Source organism: Equus quagga, chromosome 4 (genome assembly GCF_021613505.1).
Source record: "Equus quagga isolate Etosha38 chromosome 4, UCLA_HA_Equagga_1.0, whole genome shotgun sequence".
Lineage (NCBI taxonomy): Eukaryota > Metazoa > Chordata > Mammalia > Perissodactyla > Equidae > Equus > Equus quagga.
In genome coordinates, this window is record NC_060270.1 from 106,606,913 (window position 1) to 106,631,175 (window position 24,263).

Here is a 24,263-nt window from a genome sequence, read left to right on the forward strand (position 1 = left end):
AGGAAGCTGCAGATTATATGGCGGGAAGCCCACTAAAGTTTGTTTCAAACTTACTAAACTTGAGATGTTTAATACAACAGGTAGATATGAGCAATGAGGAGTTGTAGGCAGATCTGGAACTCAAGACTGAAGTCGGGGTAAAGATAATGACTTAAGAGTCAATAACACAGAAATGGCTGTTCAAGCCATAGACATTAGTAGAACCCCTTAAGGCCAGAGAATAAGAAAAGAAGATAAGCAAGGATCAAAATGTGGGGGAACATCGTTACTGAAGGGATGCACATAAAAACAGTCACTAAAAGAAAAAGGGGAGGAAACTTAGGACTCTCAGAGATGTAAAAGAAGAAAGGTAGAGAGGTAGAGTGTGGCCTCTGAAACCAAGGGAAGGAAGAATTTTGAGAAAGACTGTGGCCACAGTATCAAATGATTTCCTTAAGAGTTAGTGAGTAGCTTCAACGTTTAATGTAAAGGATAACAGTACCATCTATCCAATAAGTTGTGTTCTAGTGACTCCATGAAGCTGGGAACATGAATTAAGGATCTAAATGAGAAGTATGACCATCCTACAATAAGTAGAGTGCTTTACAGTATAACACACTGTCATTGCAAATTATCATTAGTAGAGTATGGTAAGTGTGGAAATTGAAGCGTAGAAAGCTCCAGTGACTTGCCTTTAGTCATAGAGCCTCGACTGAATCAGCATGGAATGGAGTCTTCCGACTTTTTACTGTACAATCCTGGTAAGTATCAGGTTTTAAGACAAAAGCCAAAACACGAAAAACAGATGGTAAAGAAGGTCTCAATTGTTCTCTTACCATCTGTAAAACAGGCCTCTGGCTCATCTGAATTTACAGGTTCAGCCTCCGCTTCTTCTCCTTCTCCTGGCAGAGGGTTATCAACTGTGCTGCACTCAGAGGAACTCGATCGGTTCAGTCTCTAAAATGAAATTCGCCAGCCCCCCAGAGAGTTCATTTAGGGATCATTCAAATCTTGCATTTAAGCCATGTTTAATAATCAGAGTCATGCAAAGTGTTATGAAAAAATATTAACAGTATGATGGCCATAAAAAACATATAAACACACATTGAGGTCAGGAAACCTAACAATGCATCTATGCTTGATCTTTCTATCTACACATCCTGTGAAAAATAAATTTTATTATTTTTAGTATTCTAACAAGTAAGTATTTGGACAGAATTAGCATAAAGTAATATTTTTAAGTAAACTATAACATTTTCAAAGTGTTGGCCACTTTTGTATTTTGTTTTATGTTTAATCTAAATTTGTATACACCAATAATTATGATTTTAGAACAACCAAGACCCTAATAGCAATAATATACAAGTGCCAAATTGCCAATACTTGGTAATTGACAGGTCATATCTGACAGTTGGCAGAAAAAGCTTGCTGATCCTTAAAATTTAAAAAAGGAAAGAAATCAGTGTAAAATGAAATCCAAATGTACTTTTCCCATTATTTCTCGGATTTAAGAATATGTATCAGGATGATATAGATAGAAGGCCTTTCATCAAGCCCAAAAAAGTCAAATATTGTATTGGAATCAAAATGCCAAAGACCACAGCAATTATCTCATCCAACACCACCCATATTAGTCATAAAATTTCAGGATATAGTAGAAAAGATCAGAAAGTATTATTTATAATGTCAAGAGATAGTGGCTACTAAAGTGAGAACCACATGCAAACTCTGAAACAAAGATTCAGTGAAATTAAACATGGCAAACTAACACATGAGAGGAATGAATTCATTGTCATTATGATCATATAACTGATCATAACACAAACAAGCTTTTCCACCCAGAACTTTATGATCAAACATGATGTTTGATCACTTACACATACACACATACACATACACAGAGATTTTTAGAAAAAATACATACAGCAATTGTAGCAAAACTCTGTCAAATTTTCCTAATACTGTTTTATAAGGGGTAGAGCAGGACATCAATGGAAGAGTTCATTTTTCATTCTCATTTGCTAAACGACATGTGAATATTGAAAACTACTAGTTATTACAGCACGCACTTCTCTTCTTAAGATCACAGCTTTACTTTTTTTAGAATATTTTAAATAAATGAAAGTGCTCAAAATGAAGAAATACTCATTTCAGTTAAATTGATTCTCCAATCTATTAATTTGCATTAATATCATAGGCCCAATATAAAATATTAGCTTTTAGACTTGGAAGCTAAAATTGTTCTTTATGGGTACCACATTAAATTCTCAGTGCTACTATTATCACACAGTATTCAACATCAGCAAAAAAGGCATTGATAAAGTATTTTACATAAGGAATGATGTAAGTTCTTTTTATAACTGCAGTAAAGGATTATGAATACTCTATTAAATTAATACTTCTAATCTGTGTTGGCATAGAAGCACTATTTCCACTACATTGAAGAGTTTTAAAATACTGTGAGTTAGGAGCAGTATCAGTATGAAATTTTGTTTAAAAAGCAGGTTATTTAAATGGATTGAACTCATCTAAAATTACTTTAAAATAAAGCAAGTATAAATTAATTATGACAATATTCTGTAAGACTTAAGGCTTTAAGATATACATTACTCCAGGAAGCAATGGGGAAATTTATAATTACTAATATGTCCTACTGTGCCAATTGCCACAAAAACTATATTCCAAAGACTGCAACTATTTAGTGTCCTCAATTCTTGACCTCTCAGCAGCAAGTGAACTGTCACCAGGGAACTGAAAGACAAAGCATTATGATTCTGTGGAGATGTGACTAAGTCCTTCCCTCCTGAAAAAAAAAATGACTGGCTTGGATTTTGAGGCAAAGCAGTGGGAGGAATTGCTGATTGAAAGAATACAAAGCCCCTCCCCACTATTAGCCAAATACCGACAACTAGGAAATAGCTATAATGGTTTTCTCTCAGCTAGTAACAACTTTTAAAGAAAATAATTCAAACTTACAGAATTCTGACCAAGGCTAAATTAATGAAAACATCTTCAACCTCAGTATTTGGTTTTCTCACTTTTAAAAAGAGCATTAACAAAGAAGACTTATGCCATGTTAATTTATAAGCAATTAAAAATTAAGATGATTGGATATCTTGTCATTGAAACCTTTTCTTTTCTGTAACTTTTATAGCAATTTGTTGTCAATTAAATTCAGAATTTGGCTCAGATTTTGTATCATAAATTACAGTTATTCAAAATTGTTTCTTACTAGAACAGAAATTATCAAAATATTTAATATAAACTATAAATTGTACCACAAGCCAAATTACTGTGGCCTTTTAGAAATTCAATGTTTAGAAAGTTTTTAGGAATTCAGTGTTTTCCTGGGAATGCATTAAATATTCACACAGTAGCTATTTCAGTACTGTATATAATATTAAATATTTATCTGCATATCATAGCAATATAGACACTTTAGTTCTAAATTCTTCAGCTTTTAAATTCAATACTTATTAGAGTAGAAATTTGTTTAACAGAGTCCAAAAAAGATGCCTTTAAATAGAACGGCTAACATCTATAATAAAAGTCTCCTCTTGAAGGGAAATTTATTTAATTCTCACAGCAGGCATTGCTAGATTTAACTATTCAGGCTTCTTTTATTCTTGTTTAGTCTACAGAGAAGATCATGTCAATCATTTATATCATTTTATATAATTAATTACATGATTATTTTTATTTTTATAAACTCAATCATTTGTTGGTTTCCTTTCTTTAATTTTGGAAATGGAAGAATGATTATACTATACCAAGGGCAGTGAAATAAATACTTACTTTAGTATGAAAAATTTCCCTTTCAACACTAAAAATAGGTCATTTTGTAATTTTCATGTGGACTTTATTTTTAATAAAAAGTAAAATACACTTTTGTCTATTACTTCTTTGTTTGTCAACAAAGATAATCTTTTATCTTTGACAATCTACCTATAAATAAAAATAAAAATAAGTGTAAATACAGGATCACAGAAGAAGACTTACTCGTATTAGGAATAGGAAGTACGCCGTAGTTAGCATTCTTGCCTTTTTATTGAATAATATGATGTTGACTGTAGGAACTTTCTAAAATTTTATCATTTGTACTTTAAATAAAATCTATATACTTGATTCAACAATTTTAAATGTACAACAGTATATAGTGAAAACTAAAAGTCCCCTCCACTCGCTCCCTGATCTGTTCTCTTGAGCTAACTACTATACACTATGTATATTCTTGGCATATCTTTCCATGCTCTTCAATGTGCATCCATAAAACACTGAAGTGGTTTTGAAACATTCCTAATGTTGATTATAAATTTATGTAGCTACTGGAGAAGCTCCTTTCAATTATTAAAAATATGATCAAATCAAAATCTTTATTATTTTCCATGGTTCTCCTTTTGATTGCCTTAAAGGTTGTTTTCCACAACATTGTATGTGAGGAGAGACTGTTAAATATAGGTGTTGTATTAGAAATTGCCCCAAGCTGATCACTTATTGATTTATTACTGACATTTCCTGAGAAAGTCTAATATGGATGGTAGTTAATGTTAGTTGGTCATTTCTTGTTTTGAGAACTATGAAATACGATTGTGTAAGAAATTGATAATCTGGCGCTCAAAAGCAGAAAATCATCAAACATATAGCAGCACTGAAGAAAATCCAGAACTCAACAGAAACCTTATTCAAAGTGGATGGTTGGTATTGAAAACATCCCAAAGATGTTACATCTAAAGTACATACTCATAAGACTGTTTGTGTCACACAACAAAAGAAAGATATCCTTTCAGGAGCAGAGAATAGTTATTTCACCTGAGCATCGAAGCGAAGACACAGAGGACAGCAAGAAGATTGAGAGAAGTAAATCAAAAGGAAGGAATGGGCATAAATGAGAAGAAAAATTATGGGGGACATTATTGATAAGCTAAGCTCCACTGTACGTCAATAAGCAAGAAAGACATCTTTTAATTAGATTCAAATCAATATCACCTATCTTTTAATTTTACAGCCTAATTTTATAATTGATATCTACAATGAGGGTCGTGAATATTATGGAGCAAACGGTAAAGTTCAGAATAAAAGATCAAAGGACCTTTAGAGAGGAATTCCACAGATAGTTACTATGCTTTGTGTGAGTAAAAGTCCAATGTTTTCCAAGTTTACCATTCTATTATGGGATAACTTCAAGTTTAAATATTCTTTTCTGGTCTAGAACCAAAATATACCTTCCTCTCCCTTGCAGTTGCTAGGGTCTTTTTTTGCCTTCTGGAGAAATGCAAGCATTATCTTCTTAGAGCCTTTTTAAAATTGGAGATCACCTATGAAGTTACCACTTGTGATTTTCATCTTGAAAGTAATTTAGTTTCTTTACATGATTTAGCTTTCTGGGCCCCTCAAGGTCCCTCCAATCCTTTTCTGGTTGCTCTGAAATTCTGATCTCTCTCAGGATTCTGTTTAAAAGGTAATGTCCCAAGTTAGAAACTACTCCAGATATCCTTCATCAATGGGAAATTAAATAGTATTTTCCTCTCTGTTATCTAGATTTTCATTTTACTTCCACTTAATTTGGCAGAAAATTGTCAGTTTATTTACTAGCTAAAATAAATTCTTGGCTCACATTATAATTATGGGCACCAAAAACTCCAGGAGTTTTTCAAATAAAGGGCATGAAAACAGAGTTTTTTCCTTTCCTCGTGTTCTTTGTTTATTGTTATTAGAGAAACTGTAGGCCTTTTGGGAACAGCTGCTCATTCAGCAGGAAATCCACTTAACAGTTCCATCAGAGAGTCAGCATGGTATACAGTATTGGATGTTGGAGAAATAATGAGCTCAAATCTCAGTCACCACCAGAGAAATTCAAAACAAAGTCAATGATCTCACTGAGAGTCCTTAGTTTCCTAGAATCTTCCACCTAAGGCACTTTCTATCCAATAACTGGATAACTTAGGTAACTAAAAGATAAGATCTTGAATACAAAAAGTGTGAATATTAATAAAGGGAAACCTCATTTAAAATGGGGGGCCAGAAGGCGGAGCCCTCATCCACTACCATTCCACATCAATTGTAGGAAGGATTGTCAATTATAGACTTCAACAAGAAGAGATGTACATTGCATCCCTAAAATGAAATCGACTACCCCAGCAACTCAGTCAATGAGAAGCCATTACCACCCTGAACTCTCGCTTTCCATCAATGGACTTTTGTTCAAAACAACCTCTCCCAACTTCCTCCTTTTTATCTATAAAATAACTTTCTTCTCCTTTGCTTGCTGGACTTGCCTATGGCTTTTGCTATAGCTAGCTTGTCCCAAATTGCAATTCCTTTGCTATACCTGAATAAGCCCCTTTTGCTGGTAAAATAATTGGCTCTTTTAGTTTTAGGTCGACAACACAAACAAACAAATGAAACAAAGATTAGCCATATTAGAAGGTTGGACTGGCTATAGATTTCTTAGTCAGATCCTACAGTATCATCTTGGAACTTCTTCCTAATGAAAAGGCAAGTGGCATTCACCAAGAAGGTCTTGCAATATAAAGTGACCAACGGTATTTAAGGGCTCTATGTACTAACACAGAACTGCTATTTGCAGAAAATAGATATTTAAGTAGCTGGAATATAGTGGGTCAAATCAGAAAGAGTATCTCAAGAACTTTAGAAACAAACATTTAAACAGTTCTACTATTAATGTCTGCTAGAATATTGCAACAAGTGGGCAAATAAGAACTAGAATATAGGCAAACCTGACTGCAAAATGTAATGCAAAGTGTAGGCTCTAAGACTCAAGCTCAGCCCTGGTGGTCAAATGGTTAAGATGTTGTGCTCTCATTGCTGCATCCCGAGTTCCTTTCCTAGTTAGGGGACCATGCCAGCCATCTATCCATTATCATACTGTGGTGGCTGCATGTTTCCATGATGCTGAAGGTTATGCCACTGGTATTTCAAATACCAGCAGAGTCACCCATAGTGGACAGGTTTCAGTGCAGCTTCAAGACTAAGACTAGGAAGAAGGACCTGGCCGCCCACTTCTGAAAAAATTGGCCATGAAAACCTTGTGAATAGCAGCAGAGCACTGTCTGATACGGTGGCGGAAGATGAGAGGATGGCACCAAAAGACTGGGCAGGGCTCTGCTCTGCTGGTGACAGAGTTGCTAAGAGTTGGAATCAACTCAATGACACTAACAACAACAACAAAAACGAATAATTTTTTAAAAAACCAGAATGAAAAAGAAAAATTAAACTACCTATACATTTGAATGATTAATGCCATCTCCTAAAACCACCCATAATGAGGAAGGACAAGGAAAGACAAATTCCAATGAATGGAACAATTACCAGTTTTTTCAACACATGGATTTCTAATATCGCAAGCAAAAGGTAAAATAAAAATTGGTACTGATAAAACATATCTTTCCTAACCTTTACATAGGTAGCTTCTGCCAAAGAAAAGTACCATATTTCAAGTCATTCTTCCTAACTGAAATATCCAGAGTTTTTGTTTACCATGAGAATGACCACTCGTTAACACGCAACTCATGTTTTCTAACACTAGTTTAGTAAAAATATAGTAATAATAATTTAGGAATTAAACACACACAAATACATATATATATTTCTGGAAACAGCATTCTCAAAAATTGTGTTTTTTACCTATATATATGTAGATACTATTGTCTATGTAAGCGTGAGCATCTTTATTTAGGTGCTGGGGGAGGAAATTTACTACAGTCTGGAATAAAATTGTTTTCTAAGAGAATATTGCCTCTAAATCACCATCAATTTGAAATACAAAAATATGTCTTTCATTTAGGAGCATCTTTAATGTTAACTTTGGGTAAACTGGAACAATATGTCTTTTTTTTAATTGGAAAATGTTAGCATTATTATCCCTAGGGTGTATCAATTTCTGGATAAAATTTAACTTTTATCATTGCACAATGGAAAACAATAATATGAACATCCCAATAATAACAGAGAAATTCAAAGTATGAACTGGATTATTAAAAAAAAAGGCAAGATTCTTATTAACAGGGAATTTTTTCCCCCAAATAACTATCAGAGTTCAGTCATTCAACAAGGGATCCTAAAATTAAAATATTATACCTGGGTAGTATATTTTCTTTCGTGCTTGTTAGAAATATTAGATAAGGCAATCCATATTAATCTGTTTCTAATTTTAGGGAAAGTGTTTTATATCTGATTGACAGATTTCATGTTCATTTCATAATATGTTCCATTTAAACCTCTTATCTTCCAGAGGCTGCTCTGCATATCTCCTCAGGAGATCCGTACATAATCAGAAACTTATCCTCATCAGTGTGGACTATTGCTTCTGGAATCAAATTAAGCATTTCAAGCAAGTATAACTCATTCATTCAAAGGCAGGGCCTAGTAAATTATTGATTGATGCATTTTATATATGATCAAAAAAATGAAATGTTAATTACTGAATTGATTAAAGGAATAAAGGCCTAATTATCACTGTGCTTAAAATCATTTCAAAATGTACTCAATGTTTGGCTTGGAAGCTGGGTATTTTGGCTCTTTCTCCACTTTTCCAGATGTGTACTCAGAAAGCAGCTCACGTGTATGAGTCTGTTTCCTTATCCGGAAATACAAGGCTAGCACTAAAATGGCCCTTTCCTGTTCTGAGATTTTATGCTTATGCCTAAAATATTTCTCTGACAAAAATTATTTCTTAATAGAGTTTTAATTTACTGAGTTTAAATGTGACAATTTTTTTCCAGTTTTACTGAGATATAATTGACATATATAGTGGAAGGTGAAGATGTACATTGTGATGATTTGGTCTATGTACATATTGCGAAATGTTTACTCCAATAAAGTTAGCTAACACATCCTTCACCTCATACAATTCCCATTTTGTTGCTGCTGTTGTTATGGTGAGAATATTACAGCCCTACTCTTGTAGCAATAAATGTGACAATGTGATATACATTTGTACATATATAGCTTAAATTAGGGAGAGAAGTTGATAGAGGTTTTCAAATTAAATGTTGCTTCAAAGACTTCTGTTGCATTCCATACCTTACTTTTATAATCCGTCCAATAAAAATCTATAGATCATGCATTTGAATCACTGAAGGACATGAGAGATATATCAAAGAAGTCATCAAGAGAATAACAAAAAATGATGGAATTGCCCCAGTGACATGCTGTGATGTCAATTCATCTATGGAACAATTGTATATGTTTCTACTTTCTTGCAATGGAACAGGCAGAAAGATTTTGTAGCTGAAGAGCATGCATGACACTGAAAAAAAAATATCATATATGTATGATTTTTTTTTAGGTAACCTGTGTAAAAGTGGTCACATATGTCTCTGCCTGGTTAAAAGCACAGAGCTGCATCCTTGATTGATCCAGTTTGTTTTTACCCCTGTGAGAAGTAAGAAGGTTAGGGACTAAAGTTTAGAAATGCAGCACGAGGGAACAGCTTAGTCAACTGATTTAAAACGTTTAAAGTCACATACCTGTAAGCAGAAATTAGTCATATGCTTGACAACACATGCTACATGCTCAATACAAAGCAACACATTTGAAACACAGTAAGATTAAATATCATGCAATATAGACTGAAAAATAATGAACTATAAACAGTTATATAATTCTGTTATTTAAGAGATGAATTTAAGTACTACAATGTGCTAAGGCAATCTTTTGCATTCGGTTTGCTCTTCATAATAAACATTTTTAAATAAGTGATTCTCAATATTGGAGTGGGGTGAGAGGAAGTATGTGAAGATTTTAAAAACATATTCTAAAATCAGCATTTCTTGATTTACTTTTAATCATATTTATTCAATTTTGACATTTTAAACAGCATTACAGGAAAGGGATGTTTCCAAATTTATCAAAATATAAAGATGAAAAAACATTGATTTAAATATATCAGCCCAAAATTTCATTGTTTCTAGACACATGAACAAATCCAATAAAGATGAAAGATTTTTCATATAGTTTGAAACCAACATGCAAAACAGAAACGGTTTAAGTAAAATTCTATAGGAGTGTTTTGTTTTGTTTTGTTTTGGTAAGAATGCAGGCATAAAAGATAAGAGCAAGTGTCAGCTTCCCCCAAAGCTATATAGAACTAATTCCTAAATCTCACCAAGTCAAATGAATTCCTGGAAAAGACTATTATATTTTCTAAAATGCAATAAGAAGAAGAAATCTAAACTGCCTTCAACTGCTTTCTTGAGGGAAAAAATCTTTCTAAAAACTCTAAAGAGAGAGAGACCTGATAACAATGTAATTAAAACCACCAGATAGTAAAAAGAGATAAAATATTTAACCTTAATGACTGCAAATATTTAAACTTTTTATCAAATCAATAGAATGAATGCATTTAATAACAAGTAAGCACATTTAAGTTTCTCCAAAGATGATAGCTTTCAAAACTGAATACTGAATAGATACATGAGCAGATGGATAAATGAATGAGTGAATCAGGTGAACAATATGAATGATTGTTCCTCTGCCTGGGATTTCCTTCTCCACCGTATTCACCCAAGAAAATGATCTCCATCCTTTAGGGTCTGGCTCAAGTGCCACCTCCTTTCAAGTACCTTCAGCCTGACATAGTCTCTTACTCAATGCATCTTCAATGGTTTATTATTCTGTTATGGAATGTGCTCTGTTCTGCTCTGTATTATATTATTGAGGTCGATTACAGCCTAATAAATCAGCCTTAAGGAGGATTAGAAGCTGAACCTGAATCAGCAAATGCACAATACCATTATAACAGAAAATTTGACCCTGAATTGCAACGTTACGGGGCTATAACAGAAAATAATTATACTCCTACTCACTCTCTTGACTTTCTGTGATTTGTATTATGGTGGTTAAAGCTTGGAGTTTGAATTTTAAAAGACCCCTAAAAACATCAGAGATTAACGAGCATCATTTCTTAATCTTTTAGTGTCTTAGTCATCCATGAATATAGATTAATAATATCTACTTTCCCAGGTTGTTATAAGGAGGAAAGTTACATAATGTATATGAAAGTGGCTAATGTACACATTTTTTCCTTGGTCTCCTTGGTGCTTTCTTCTTTTGTGTCTACCGCTCAAGTGTTGAGTTGATCACTTGTGCTCTTTCTTTCTATGTTCCCTGCAGTGTAGTGGATGCTGTGGTGCACTGCCCAGATCCTCCTTTCAGGCAAGCCACTCATTCCTCCAGGTGCCAGGAGTGTTGGCAGCTGAAGGCTCACAGCTGAGTCCCTCTCTGGAAATTGTAACACAGAAGAAAGCTGCCTCACCCAAGGTTTCCTCCCTCCCCTGGAAAAGTGGAGGGAGAGCCTGCATCCAATGACTACTTGGTGCAGGGTACAAAGTCCTGACCCCCTTGCTGCAGTTTGGGACTACTCCAAAGCGTCAGCCCAGTGCCAGAGATGCTGTAGTAGTTTAGGCATCTGTTGCAATTGCAGAGAATTTCAACTTCTTCCTCTGCCTAATCGTCTTATGTCCCTCACTTCTTATTGGTGTTAGGTGTTGTTCCTGAGAACACTACCCAGTAGATCTCCGAAACACAGATTTCTCTCTCAGAATTGGTTTCCCAGGGACCCTGACCTCAGATTGTCTCCCTGCATAATCCCAAGGTTAACATAAATTAACATACAAAATTCCAACCTGTCTACAACTCTGACTTCTCTTCTTAAGAACTACATTTCCAAATACCTACTGTTCAGCATCACTTAGCATTCCTGCAAGTAGCTCACAATTAAGATTTCCCCAAATTAAACTCTGTATCTCTCCTAAAGTTTCTCCTCCCCCTGTATATTTTTAATAGCATCAATGTCTATCCAGTCTTCTAAGCCAAAACCTTCTGTTATGAGTCAGTTTGTATCTCCCAAAAGGATATGTTGAAGTCCTAACTCCTTGTACCCTTGCATACGACCTTATTTGTAGATGTAGTCAAGTTAAGATGAGTTTATTAGGGTGGGCCCTAATCCAATATAATTAATGTCCTTAAGACGAGAAGGAAGAACATCGTGTGAGGACAGAAGCAGAGATCGGAGTGATGCAGCTGCAAGACGTGGAAGGCCAAGAATTCACCACCACCCCCAGAAGCTAGGAAAAGGCAAGGGAGGATCCACTCTAGAGCGTTCAGTGTGAGCATGGCCCTGCCTAGACCTCCGCTGCAGACTTCTAGCCTCTAGAACTGTCAGAGAATAAATTTCTGCTGTATGAAGTCACCACATTTGTGACACTTTGTTATGGCAGCCACGGAAACTAACATACCCTTTGAAACAGTTCCCAACTCATAGATCCACGCCCTGAGCCCTTATAGTTTAACTTGCAAGTGTCTTAGAGTTTATCCCCACCTGCCACCATCACTCCCTTAGCTGAACACTCATCAATTGTCCTTTGGATAATTACAATAGCTTCCCAGCCCCTCACCTTTCTCTCCTGCTGGGTTTTATTACACCCCCAAATAAACTTTCTTTAAAAGGACGTTTGCTAACAACAAAGTATAGCAAAACGAGACCTTAAAGTTTCCTCTTTCTGTTAAATAAAAAGAAATTTTAATCTCTTGTCATGGTACATCAAGCCATTCACTATCTGGCTCCAATCTACCTCCATAACCTACTACTTCCCACCGAGAATACAAATCCTCACTTGTATTTAATGGGCCTTTTTTGCATCTGGATGCTTCCACATGTGCTGGCCCTTTACCTCTACCTGAAATCTCTCTCTCTCCTGATGTGCCTGATGAATTCTTTTTGTACCATAAAACCCACTTCCAGTGCCATCTCCTCTGTGAATTATCCCAATTTATTTTCAAGATCACTTACACTATCCCTATCTTGCCTCAATATTTTGTCTAAAACTCTGTTTTAATTATTTTTATGCGTTTAATTATAATTTCTGGTTTCTATATGTGTTTCTTCTCGAAGGCAGGAATGTTGCTTTACTCTTTATCACTTAGGCCAGTGCCAGAGACAAAGAAGACCTTCAGCCTACGTTTACTAAAGAAATGAGCACACCGATGACATGCCTTTCTAGGGTCTAGCAGGAGTATGGTAATAAGCAGTTGCTCAATAAATCTGAGTTAAAAAAATGAATAGTGATGATTTATAGAACATGTACTCAGACGTATTTCTTTGCAATTTTTCCTCCCACAATGATCAAAGTGAGGGCTTTATATGGCCCTCGCTTCCTCAAGGAACAGGAAGTTTTGCATAAATGTGTTTGCAGTGTTTTAAAGGACAATCTCTTGAGGGTGGGAAGTTTGATTACGTAAAATTTGAAGGTTTCATTGATTTCCTTTCTCCAAGGACCTCAGCTAGCTCCATCACAACTTTGATACAACATTTCAAAACACTAAAGAAGTATTAGGTAAAGCTAAGTATTTGCATTTGGCTTGAAGAGGAATAAATGGAGGATCTTTCTGTGAGGAAATTTTTACACAGCATGTTTTCCCCTCTGCTGAGTACCCAGGATGAGCAAATTCACTTAAGCCAGGCTTGATAAGTAGATACATTTGTCAAAAGAGCAGTAAAGAGGATTTGGGATATTAGACTCACAGCGAGGAAAGGAGCTTTTCTGAAAACTCTAAGAGTTTATACTACTTTAAAATCATATGAAGCTGTTATGTTTTTAAATATTTGGAAAAATAAACTGGATAAATTTAATGTTTTTCTCTGAAATTTGCATACACTTCCAAAATGAATGTTACAATTCTGTGAAATGGCTCTATTTCTATCTTTTCATCTTTAGAGAAGGAAGTAATCTGTAACAACTGAAAACAAACGGAATGTCTTTATAACTCGCTAAGAAAGAGCTCTCTAGTTTTAAAAATTAATTATGAATTTAGTTTTCTAGAGCCCTCAATTTTGAAACTTGGCATGACTGAACAAAAAACCACACTTCTTAAGAATTTAGTTAAGCTGGATGCCAATCACATTAAATTATTGCAGCTGGGTGAAGCAATTTTTTATTCCCTAAGCAACCGTTAGCACAGTGCCTGAAGCACAGTAGATCTCAATAAATATTTATTGAATGAATGGGTGCATTGCATGCTTCGTTTGAGGCTCATAATAATAAAGGGCTTCCTTGCTAATGGTCAAAATCTGCACAGTGTGTTGTTAATGTTTTCTGTGTGCTTAGAGCTGTGTTGCGCTCCAGGAGGAAGCTGATTCTGAGAGCCGCCATCAGTTCTGTGTCTGTGTTCTGAGAAGCAGTGACAGGAGTCTTATTCTTATGGGTCCACTTGAGATTACAGCATGCCTTTCTTGGCTCCAAGACAGGCTCTGTCTTCAGAGAAATGCTGATGTTCTATTGACAATTATTTTCTCAGAACTGTTTATGATATTTTATTCAACACTTTATTTGAACTCATTTCTGGTCATTTTCTGGTAAGGTGTTTATTATACAATATTTTGATTTCATTCTGGAGTGTATATTTAACAGCCTATCAAGACAAGGAAAGCTGTCTATCTGAGAGCTGATACTAGAAGAGGACAAAAACATTTCCATAAAATATAATGGAAAATAGGACGGTAGGCCATAAAAGAGAGGGGTTTTTTTTGGATGGGGAGGAGGCAAGGGAGAGAGGTGTCATAGGTCAAAGATGTTCTTTTGTCCTGTTCAAAATGCAGATTCTCAAGTAGGCAAAAGGGAGAAATATCCCCAGTTCCTGAATAAATAATATCTCAGAAACCTGGATCAAAACAATTTGGGATGAATTTAGCTTCATTTCCCATGCGAACTCAATCCATCACAGTGGACACTGGGAACACTGCCAATAAGGACTCTGAGGTTACATTCAGATTTAGGCAGAGAGAATTCAGAGGATATGGCCCAGAACAAGCATTTGTAACAAGCTCCCTAAGTGTCTTTACACACTAAAATTGTGAACCACTGATCTACATCACGCTGCTTCTCTTAAATTTAACCTGTAGCAAATGGCTACAGTGTGTACATGACAACTCAATTCCATACCCACAATAACTGTTAATTGGGCACTTACTTTCCCACAGGCATTTGTCTAATTATTTACCTAAATCATTTAATCTTAATTACAATTCTATTTTGGAATTGTTAGGAAACTGAAAAAAAAAAGGTTTTTGTAAATTGCTCAAGATCATAGAGTTAGTAAAAATCAAAGCTAGGATTTAAGACAAATATTCTGTCTTCAGAGGCTTTATTCTTAACCATACCCCAGGGTAGTGCATAAGACGTAAATAACCTAAATGTATTGAATCAGGCATTACTTTCCATTGGGTAACCAAGATCTGCCTCTTCGAGCAAGGTTCATCAAGAACATGGCAACCACTATTTTAAAGATATCCCGGGCATGAAAACATAAGAAAGTTACCAAGGGGGGAATAAGCAGTTGAAAAATCTGGGAACTTGTGTGGGAGCTGAAGATTAGGGGAATTAGAGCAGGGAGGTTAGCCTGGAAGGATCATAGAAACATTTTAGATAAGTAAAATCTGCATTTTTTCAGTGGTCCCAATTGAAAAACAAACCAAAAATAAGTCATACCTAGGAACATTTACATCTCCAGTAGCTAGAAAGAAAGACTCCAGACATAGAGTTGGTGACAGCTTAACATTATCTCTAAGTTACCTACCAAATTTCCTACAGATCTTGAACTCTCATTATTTCTCAAGTCCAGGAGATAGTCAAGTAGGTTTGAATGTATCCAAGATGATACTCTTTGAGATAGGTCATGGAAAATTTCTTACGAAGAAGGGCAAATTTTCAAAGCCCATAATTTTAAAAAGTCTGAACATTTAAATGAAAATGATGATGAATTCAATCATAAACAAAATAGCTAATTTTGGAGGGGCTTACCAACTCAGATACTGTGCTAAATGATTTAAAGAGATTAGTTTATGTACTCTGTATTATAACCTATGAGGTAGCCCCAAGCTCCTGTATATTATACCATGTAAACTACAGATATGAAATAGAAAAAAGTATGTTTTTTCTCATGTAGTTATGACTATAATGTCATAAAAAAAAAACTTTGATGATAACAAGACTATTAGAATGTTACCATCAAATGGTCTTTATATAACACAGTTTAAAGGCACTAAATTTCATGCATTTTAGGAAGAGTTTATGGGATAGGTAGAGGAGTAACTTTATGGATGGTTAAAATGGCTATTTCAGTAACCAGTCTACAAATGAAATCAGTAATTATAAAAGACAGCTGGCCACTGTGACGTCACAAACCTCCTCTGGACGCCACAGGGTCCATAAACTCTTCAGAAGCATGACTCAGACTCCAGGGGAGACAAACTGGGTATTATCTCCAATAGGAATGTGGGCTTATCCCTGAAATGGACAAAGACAGGGGACGGGAGGTGGAAATAGGACTGACGTATGAATCACAAGACTGGGACTCTTGTCATGGCTCTGCCTTGAACTAGCTTTACAACTGTGGACAACACCTCTTCCTCTTACTGAGCTGGCTTTCTCAGTTAGAAAATGAGGTGTTAAATGGGCAGATCCATAAGATTCCTTTTAAAATGTTATAATTCAACATACTCAGAATAAGAATTTTGCTAGCAACTAAGGAGATCCACGTAAAGTTTAGCTACAGGCTTTGAGCAAAGGAAAAATAACCAGATAAGAAAGGATCCTCCCAAATATTAAGACAAGTGGTGTTTGGTAAACTTTGCCAAACTACAAGGGCCTTAATACCTAGAATCCCAAGCTTATTCAGAAAGTTTGCCAGGCAATTAGGGTTTACAATTCTAATCTTCATTGGCAGAAAAATGGGTAATTGAGTTAGTTTGCCTTTCCACATGAAACAAGACCCTGATTACTGCTCCTGAAAATGGAGATGGAATCAAATTTCCTACATCCAAGCTAAAACAACCACAGCTTGCGAATTTGGGAGATATTACTTCTTCCATGTAAAGGTTTTCAAAATAAAAAATAAAACATTTAATTCCTTACATATCATCTTGGAAAGAATTTCTTTGGCTACTTAGAAATATATATTCATAATTTATTTGACCATCTATTCACTCAATAAGTATTGAGCATTTAATAAGTGCCTAGTACCACTTATACGGTCAGTACACACACACACACACACAGACGTCTGTGTATCTTTATTCCAAAGTCCACTATAAATTCATGGAGAGCAGATCTTAATATAGAGTTAAGCATATAGAAGGTGTTTGATAGATACCTGTCAAATATGACCTAAAGAATAGAAAAATAGAGATGTCATAAAAATGATTTGTCATATAACTCACATATGGTTATTATACTCCACATTAATAAAAATACAGTTCAATACATACTTTGAATATATGCAACCAGGTATGGGGGAGGAGAACACAAAAAAGTTTTAATAAAAGGTTCCTGCTCTCAATGAGTTTATAATACTCTGATACATATAATAATTTCTCAAAAAATTTAAAATACAAGACTAAATAATAAATCCAAGAAGAGGCATAAAGTTGTGTGGGGTTCAAAATGAGGAGAGATCATATCTGTTTGGAAAGAGATTAGGAAGGATGCCATAGCTCTACTACTTTTCAGCACTCTGAGTACTGTTGTAAGCATTGTACGTCTGTTAATTCACTTAACCTTCACCCAACCCTATGATGTAAGGACTAACAATTTCACACATGAGGAGGCTGACATCTATGTCTTTAAGGATGAGTATGGGATTTTGAATGAAGAAGGAAATCCCAAGCAAAGTCATGCAGGTAATGAGTGTTTGTGGCTCAGAAGGAAGTTAGCTTGGCTTGGTGTAGGAGCTCCGGGTGAGCGCTGGGCGATACAGCTGGTCAAAGCTGGTTGGGGCCATAGTGTGAAGGCTTTATCTACAGTCTGTCACTTGGGAGACTTTGGGGACCAAGGATAATTCAAAAGAGTGACTTGATTAGGATTGAACCTGAGTAAAATTAATTAAATAAGTGGACTAGAGTAGACGGAAAATGGAGGCAGAGACGCCAGTTGGGACTCCACTTGGAATGATTTGGGCAACAAGTAGTGAGTATGAAGGCAAAGGTGACAAAGAGGAGCGGTGATTCAACAGACACTGTGGGAGGAGACTGTATGTGACTTTACAACTGATAAACGGGATGAAGGAAAGGAAGACTCACACCCAGTGCTTTCAACTACAGCTAAGAAGGATTAAATCAATTATCAAGAACGAGTAAGTAAAACCTTACCAGATGAAGCTTCAGGAATCTGATGTGTAAACTCACACACAAAAAGTTACCCATCAGAATGCAATATTAGAAAGAAGTTACGACAGCAAAAATGTGAAATTCTGATTCATTTCATACTAATTAATAATATGAAACACAATGTGCATAAAACAATCTTACCCCTTTGCTGTATTCACTCTCTGAATCACTGCTAAGTTCCTCGGTATTCATATTTTCCAAATCAGATTCCCCAGGTGCAATTGGCACTGTCACTGTGAGGCTGGGATTATGAATAAATGATTGACAATCACTTTCTTCCATCAAGTATTTGTCCACGCTGCTTCTAAAACCACCGGTTTTATCTTTGTCCTTGTGGAAGTTGTGATCTTTGCTCATTTCAGCAAGTGTGCGATTAGAGATATAGTTTTCCTTCTTACTATTTAGATCTGCTCGTCTTATCTCTTTAGAAATCTTTGGCTTTTTGGAAAATGCTTTTAGAATAAATTCACGTAAGGTTTGTTTCACATAATTTATTCCCTTCTTAATTCTGGTCACTGCAATCTGGAGGTTGTTTGTATCAGTGTCTTCTTCAATTGCTGTAAGATTGTCTGAACTAAATGAGCTCAATAATAAAGCCAGAAATAGGTTCAGAACCTATATCAGGGTGGGGATGGGGTGTGGAGAAATGGGAGACAGGAAAGAAAAAAGGAAAATAAGCATGCTTTTCTGAAATACAGACCTAAATACAAACCAGTGATGAAGATCTCTGCACTTCACAAATAGATGAGAACATGTGATGGGTAGAGGAAAGGCTAGACTCCTTATCAGCTCCTCCATATCCTAGCTCCTGGGAACTCTAGGAGCTGAGGTCACCCATACATGAAGGACTAGCATGGGGAGCAAAGAGAATGCTCCCTTACCATTATCGTTATGTCATGCCCATGTTTATTTCTGCAACAAAGTCCCTTGGTAAAATTTCCTTTTATGGGCCTAAAAAGACCTCCTAACATTAACCAATAATTAATATTTGTTACCTGTGAGAAACAAGTAGAACAAGAATGTGTTGCTTTGATACACTTATATATCACAGGATGGATGCCACCATAGAGTTAGTTAACACCTTTATCACATCACATAATTACCATTACTTTTTTGTGCCGAGAACATTTAAGATCTACTCTCATAGCAACTTTCAAGTATATAATACAGCAGTGTTAACGAGAGTCACCATGCTGTATATTAGATCCCCAGAATTTATTTGTCTTATAACTGGAAGTTTGTACCCTTTGACCAATGTCTCTCTCCACCCCTCAGCCCCTGGTAACCATCATTCTTCTCTTTGTTTCTGTGAGTTTAGCTTTTTTAGATTGCACATATTCAATAATATACTTCTGTCGTGTCACCTCTTCATTAAGAAGAGGTACTACAGTAACTTTCATTCCAGAAAAAATCATAACAAGACTCTAATATTTTATCATAAATACAGGATATCACAAATGAAGATGAAGTCCATTCTGTATCACATATCCAGGATCATGTGAGACAGGGAAAGTAATATTAACAAGATGTATATTCAATTCAAAGTCATTCTGATTAACATTCTTCACCAGTTTCCTGTTGTAGACAAGAATTTACTAAAATCTTCTATTTCACTGAACTATCCTCTAAAACTTACGGTTTTAAACCATTTTAGTTAATTGGTAATAAAATGACATAAGGAATAAATGAGGAAACAAAAAAGTGATTGCTCTGTTTAGCTTATAACTCTAATATGTAGAGAATTATATCAGAAACCTAATTTTTTGTTTCTTTCCTTTCAGATCCTAATTCTACATCACTGGTAATTCCTTAACCAAAAGTTGGTTGTCAACTTTGTGAATTATACTTCTGTTATCTTTCATTATCACTAGCAAATAATTAATGTCAATCACTATGAGTCAGTCATTACCAATTCCATATGGAATTGGGATATACTCACCGATACATCCCATCTATTTCTAACTATAAATTTATATTGCGTTTCAAAGTAAACCATTACTCTCGCACCTGTGTTCATGCTTAAATATTATATATTCTTCAAAGGCCCACTTCAAAAGCCTTCCTCGAGTCATTATTTAGAATTTCTCACCTCTTCCAAGTGACATGAGCATTTTATTTTTACCTCACTGCTAGCACTTACCACTTTTTCTCCTCTGATAATTTTGTGTACCACTTTTCTCTGTCCTAAGAGACTGTAAGCACCTTGAAGACAGGGATTATGTCATAGACACATTTTTATCACCTTATAATACCTAAATGCATTGCCTCTCACAGAAAAGCTACTAAACTCAGAAGGAGAACCAAACAGAGAATGTGCATTTCATTGGAAGGAGTTTATAAGCCTATATAAAACTAGGAAATTTACTACAAATTGAGGATGAACAAGAATTACAGAATGCTAACTCATGATGTCTAATTTTTGTGGAGTAAGGGTCTAGAATTTGCACTGCATAGTTTACTCTGTGTATGTCTGGTCCAGTGACATTTAGTATGTGACTTGATGAATGCAACTTTCTGCCCTAGGCTCTGAATCACATTTGACACAGGGGTTGCATGGACAACAAAATTTAGCAACTTGTTTCGAAGCCAGTGGGAAGTGAAGGTACTAACCATATGGCTGTTACCATACCCTACCTCCTGGGATACCTGGTGAAGAGTCTGGTGCCAAGCTGATCAACTATACTAAGCCAACATGGTGGCTTTGAAAATTGAGGTGAGTGGCTCATGGAAGAGCATCTTATCCCAGTTTTCTCCTGCTTGTAAGCTTGAAAGTTTTCACCAATATGTAGGTATAAGGAAGAAAGAAACAAATATAGAAGGAATACAAGCCAAGAAAACACTAATGGAGAAGAAAAAAGATGACTTGTAAAAGAGATGCCATACAGCAGTGGTTGGCAAACTATTTCTGTAAAGGGCCAGATAATAAATATTTCAGGCTTTGTAGGACATAGAGTCTCTATGGCAACTATTCAACTCTGCCATTGTAGAGTAAAACAGCCACAGACAATATGTAAATGAATGAGCATGTTTGTGTTCCAATAAAATTTTGCTTATGGAAACTTAAATTTGAATTTCTTATAATTTTCATGTGCCATGAAATGTTATTTTTCTTTTGATTTTTTTAACCATTTAAAAATGTAAAAACCTTTCATAGTTTGCCGGGCCATACAGAAACAGGCAGTGTGTTGGATGTGGCCCATGGCCATAGTTTGCAGCTCCTTGCTACAGATGCTAGTCTTATATGTGACTGTAATGAAGTGAGACCAGTCCTTTCATTTGCCTCGTTCCATTATAACTTCATTTTTGTTACTGTTACTTTAATCATATTCTATTAACATAACTTCATATTTAAATAGACTTTAAGAGGCATGAAAACCACAGACAATTCATATGACAACATTATCAAAATAAGAGAATAAAGTACAAAACTTTGCATTAAAATAAATTGGGGGTTATTATGAAAAATATAAATATGGTTATCTGGCAGTGAAATTAAGACAACATTTCATTTTCTTTTCTGTTCTTCCCTGTATTAAAATGATCAATATTCTACTACAATTAATAGGTTTAGATCTAATTAATCCTAAAATTATAAAAATAACTGATTGTATCATCAGATGACAATTTGCTACAGAGAAGGTTAAATATGTGACTATCTGATTACATACCACTAGGTTTCCAATCACCATGACCATCATGTAAACAATAAGGCACATGGCTTGACCAGCGACCTCCATACAGTCCCACATGGTCTCTATCCACTCTCCACAGAGCACGCGGAACACAATCAGGAAGGAGTGAAAGAAGTCATTCATGTGCCAGCGTGGGAGCTCACAGTCTTCGTTGATTTTGCAGACACATTCTTTGTAGCTCTTACCAAACAGCTGCATGCCGACCACGGCAAAGATGAAGACGATGATGGCCAACACCAAGGTGAGGTTACCCAGAGCCCCCACTGAGTTACCAATGATCTTTATCAGCATGTTCAGTGTTGGCCAAGATTTTGCCAACTTGAAAACACGGAGCTAAAAGTAAACATAAAGCTTAATATTAATTATTATGAAAAAGTTCTTGATGTTTCCAATCTTGAGTTTTCTTCCAAATTTTAACTTCTAAAATACTTTTGTTACTACCTAGCTAACATAGATTAATTCTATTGTTTATTTTCGTCTATTCTTAATATTCCAATCATTTTGTTATACTTGCCACAATATAATTACCACAAACATTTTGAAAGAACTGTGTAATTTTAGTTCAGGATTGCCATAGAAGCCTCTTATCATGGTATCAGATATTGTTTCCCTTAGAATTGATAATGTACCTTAATTCTATTTTCTGATATGTTAAAAAATCTTTTATGCTGACATAAGGATAAAGCCCAACATCTTAGAGAAAAATGCATTAAAAAGTCTTTAATATTTTAAATATTTTTGATATCAGACAACAATTGTTTTAAGGACAATGATTTGATTTATCGAATCCACAAAGTAATGAACATATTATAAGGGTTGAAACTCTGTAAACCATAAGCTTCTTACTGTGAAATAAATTATTGCCTTACTATTATACTAGCATATACAACTGAATATGTCTTCAACCTTAAAATTAAAATATTCACGTGGTTTTGAGCTCTTTAAGGCCAGTTTTTACTGAATGAATTTTATTTTACTAGACATCAAACCCTAATCTTGTCTTTTGATTCAAACCTCCAAAAGTTTTAAACAATAATACAAAACCAAAGAAACACTCCTTTATGTGTAGAATATAACAGTAAAATTGGTCTATATTTACCAGTCTGAATGATCGCAGAACTGACAATCCTTCCACATCTGCTAGAAAAAGTTCCACTAAACTTAAAGTCACAATAAGGCTGTCAAAAATATTCCATCCTACTTGGAAATACTCATATGGATCCATGGCAATTAGTTTTAAAACCATTTCAGCTGCAAAGATCCCAGTAAAGACCTGGGTGAAAAATACAATGTTTTTCTGGTATTATTAGAAGGTACATAATCAACATAATGATGACAATGACTATTTGTTTAGCATTTACGGTGCTTCAGACAATGTGCAAGATACTTTCCAAATGTCTATTATTATCTCATTTAACCCTATAAACTAGGTATCACTATTCCTATAGCTCTAATACAAGCATTCAAGGGTTAAAAACCTCTACCTCTCCTGTCAGCTCTCATCATATCATCTTAGTAGAGCACATTAAAATTTCAGATAACTAAACTTTTGGCAAATTAACACAGTCACTCTTTGCAAAAAATTTATGTGGGTCAAGTTATTCTGGAAGAAAATGAAAGGAAACAGGTTGATACTGAAATTTTGAGTCAGTCTTTTTTTCTGGTCTGACTACTCAGAGTAATAAAGAACATGTTGACTCACTCTTTAAAGATTTATCGGTAGAAGAGGAAAAAGTATTTAATTGATACAGTGGAAGCTAAAGTAAGACTTCCGAAGCTTTGACACAAAAGTGCATCACAAAACATCATTAATTCATGACACTGGTATCAAAGACTCACTTAAAAAGGCAACAGTGAAAGATTTGTTTATGAATCATTCAGGGATGATTTGACTCAAAGAAACTGACCAAAGAAGGTTCAAAGGGAAATGGTTAGATCTATAACTCTGTGAGTCAATTTTATAAGAATGCAGCATCAAGAAGACCATCAGGGAACACCCAGACTTGGGATTGTGGTAATAGATAAGAAACACAGTGAATTGTTTTTAGATTTGCAGTGATGCAGTCAACTCAGTGAGAAGCTACTGATTTTCATGATCTGGACCTCCACCAATAATTAGAACCTAGATGGTCCTGTCTTTTTCCAGAGGAGTAGAAGGGAAGAAGAACGCTAACTCAGAGAGCACATAAGGTACAAATATCCTGACGAGGAATATTTGTAAGCAGTTTGGGAGAGAAGATCGATACAGAAACAAACTCTTTGACTTCAAAGATACATCGGTTTAGGACCAATGCAAAAGTGAAATTATCTGATATAAACATTCACAAAGATATCTAGAGTTATTCATGATTTATGAAGAGTCATAAGCTGGGACCCTTTGGCTGTGAAGTAGAGCCTGTGCCTGTTTCATG

The 24,263-nt window shown here is 35.2% G+C and overlaps 1 protein-coding gene across 1 annotated transcript in view; it reads right to left on the reverse strand.

The window, feature by feature from the left end:
• The window catches only part of SCN9A (sodium voltage-gated channel alpha subunit 9), a 166,788-nt gene that overhangs the window by 33,549 nt on the left and 108,976 nt on the right, over positions 1 to 24,263 (reverse strand). Inside the window, exons 15-18 of the mRNA XM_046658915.1 lie at positions 22,952 to 23,125; positions 21,829 to 22,185; positions 18,302 to 18,775; positions 816 to 936 (exon numbers count right to left, since the gene is read on the reverse strand). Coding sequence (XP_046514871.1) covers positions 816 to 936; positions 18,302 to 18,775; positions 21,829 to 22,185; positions 22,952 to 23,125 — 1,126 coding nt within the window. The remainder of the gene's footprint in view (positions 1 to 815; positions 937 to 18,301; positions 18,776 to 21,828; positions 22,186 to 22,951; positions 23,126 to 24,263) is intronic.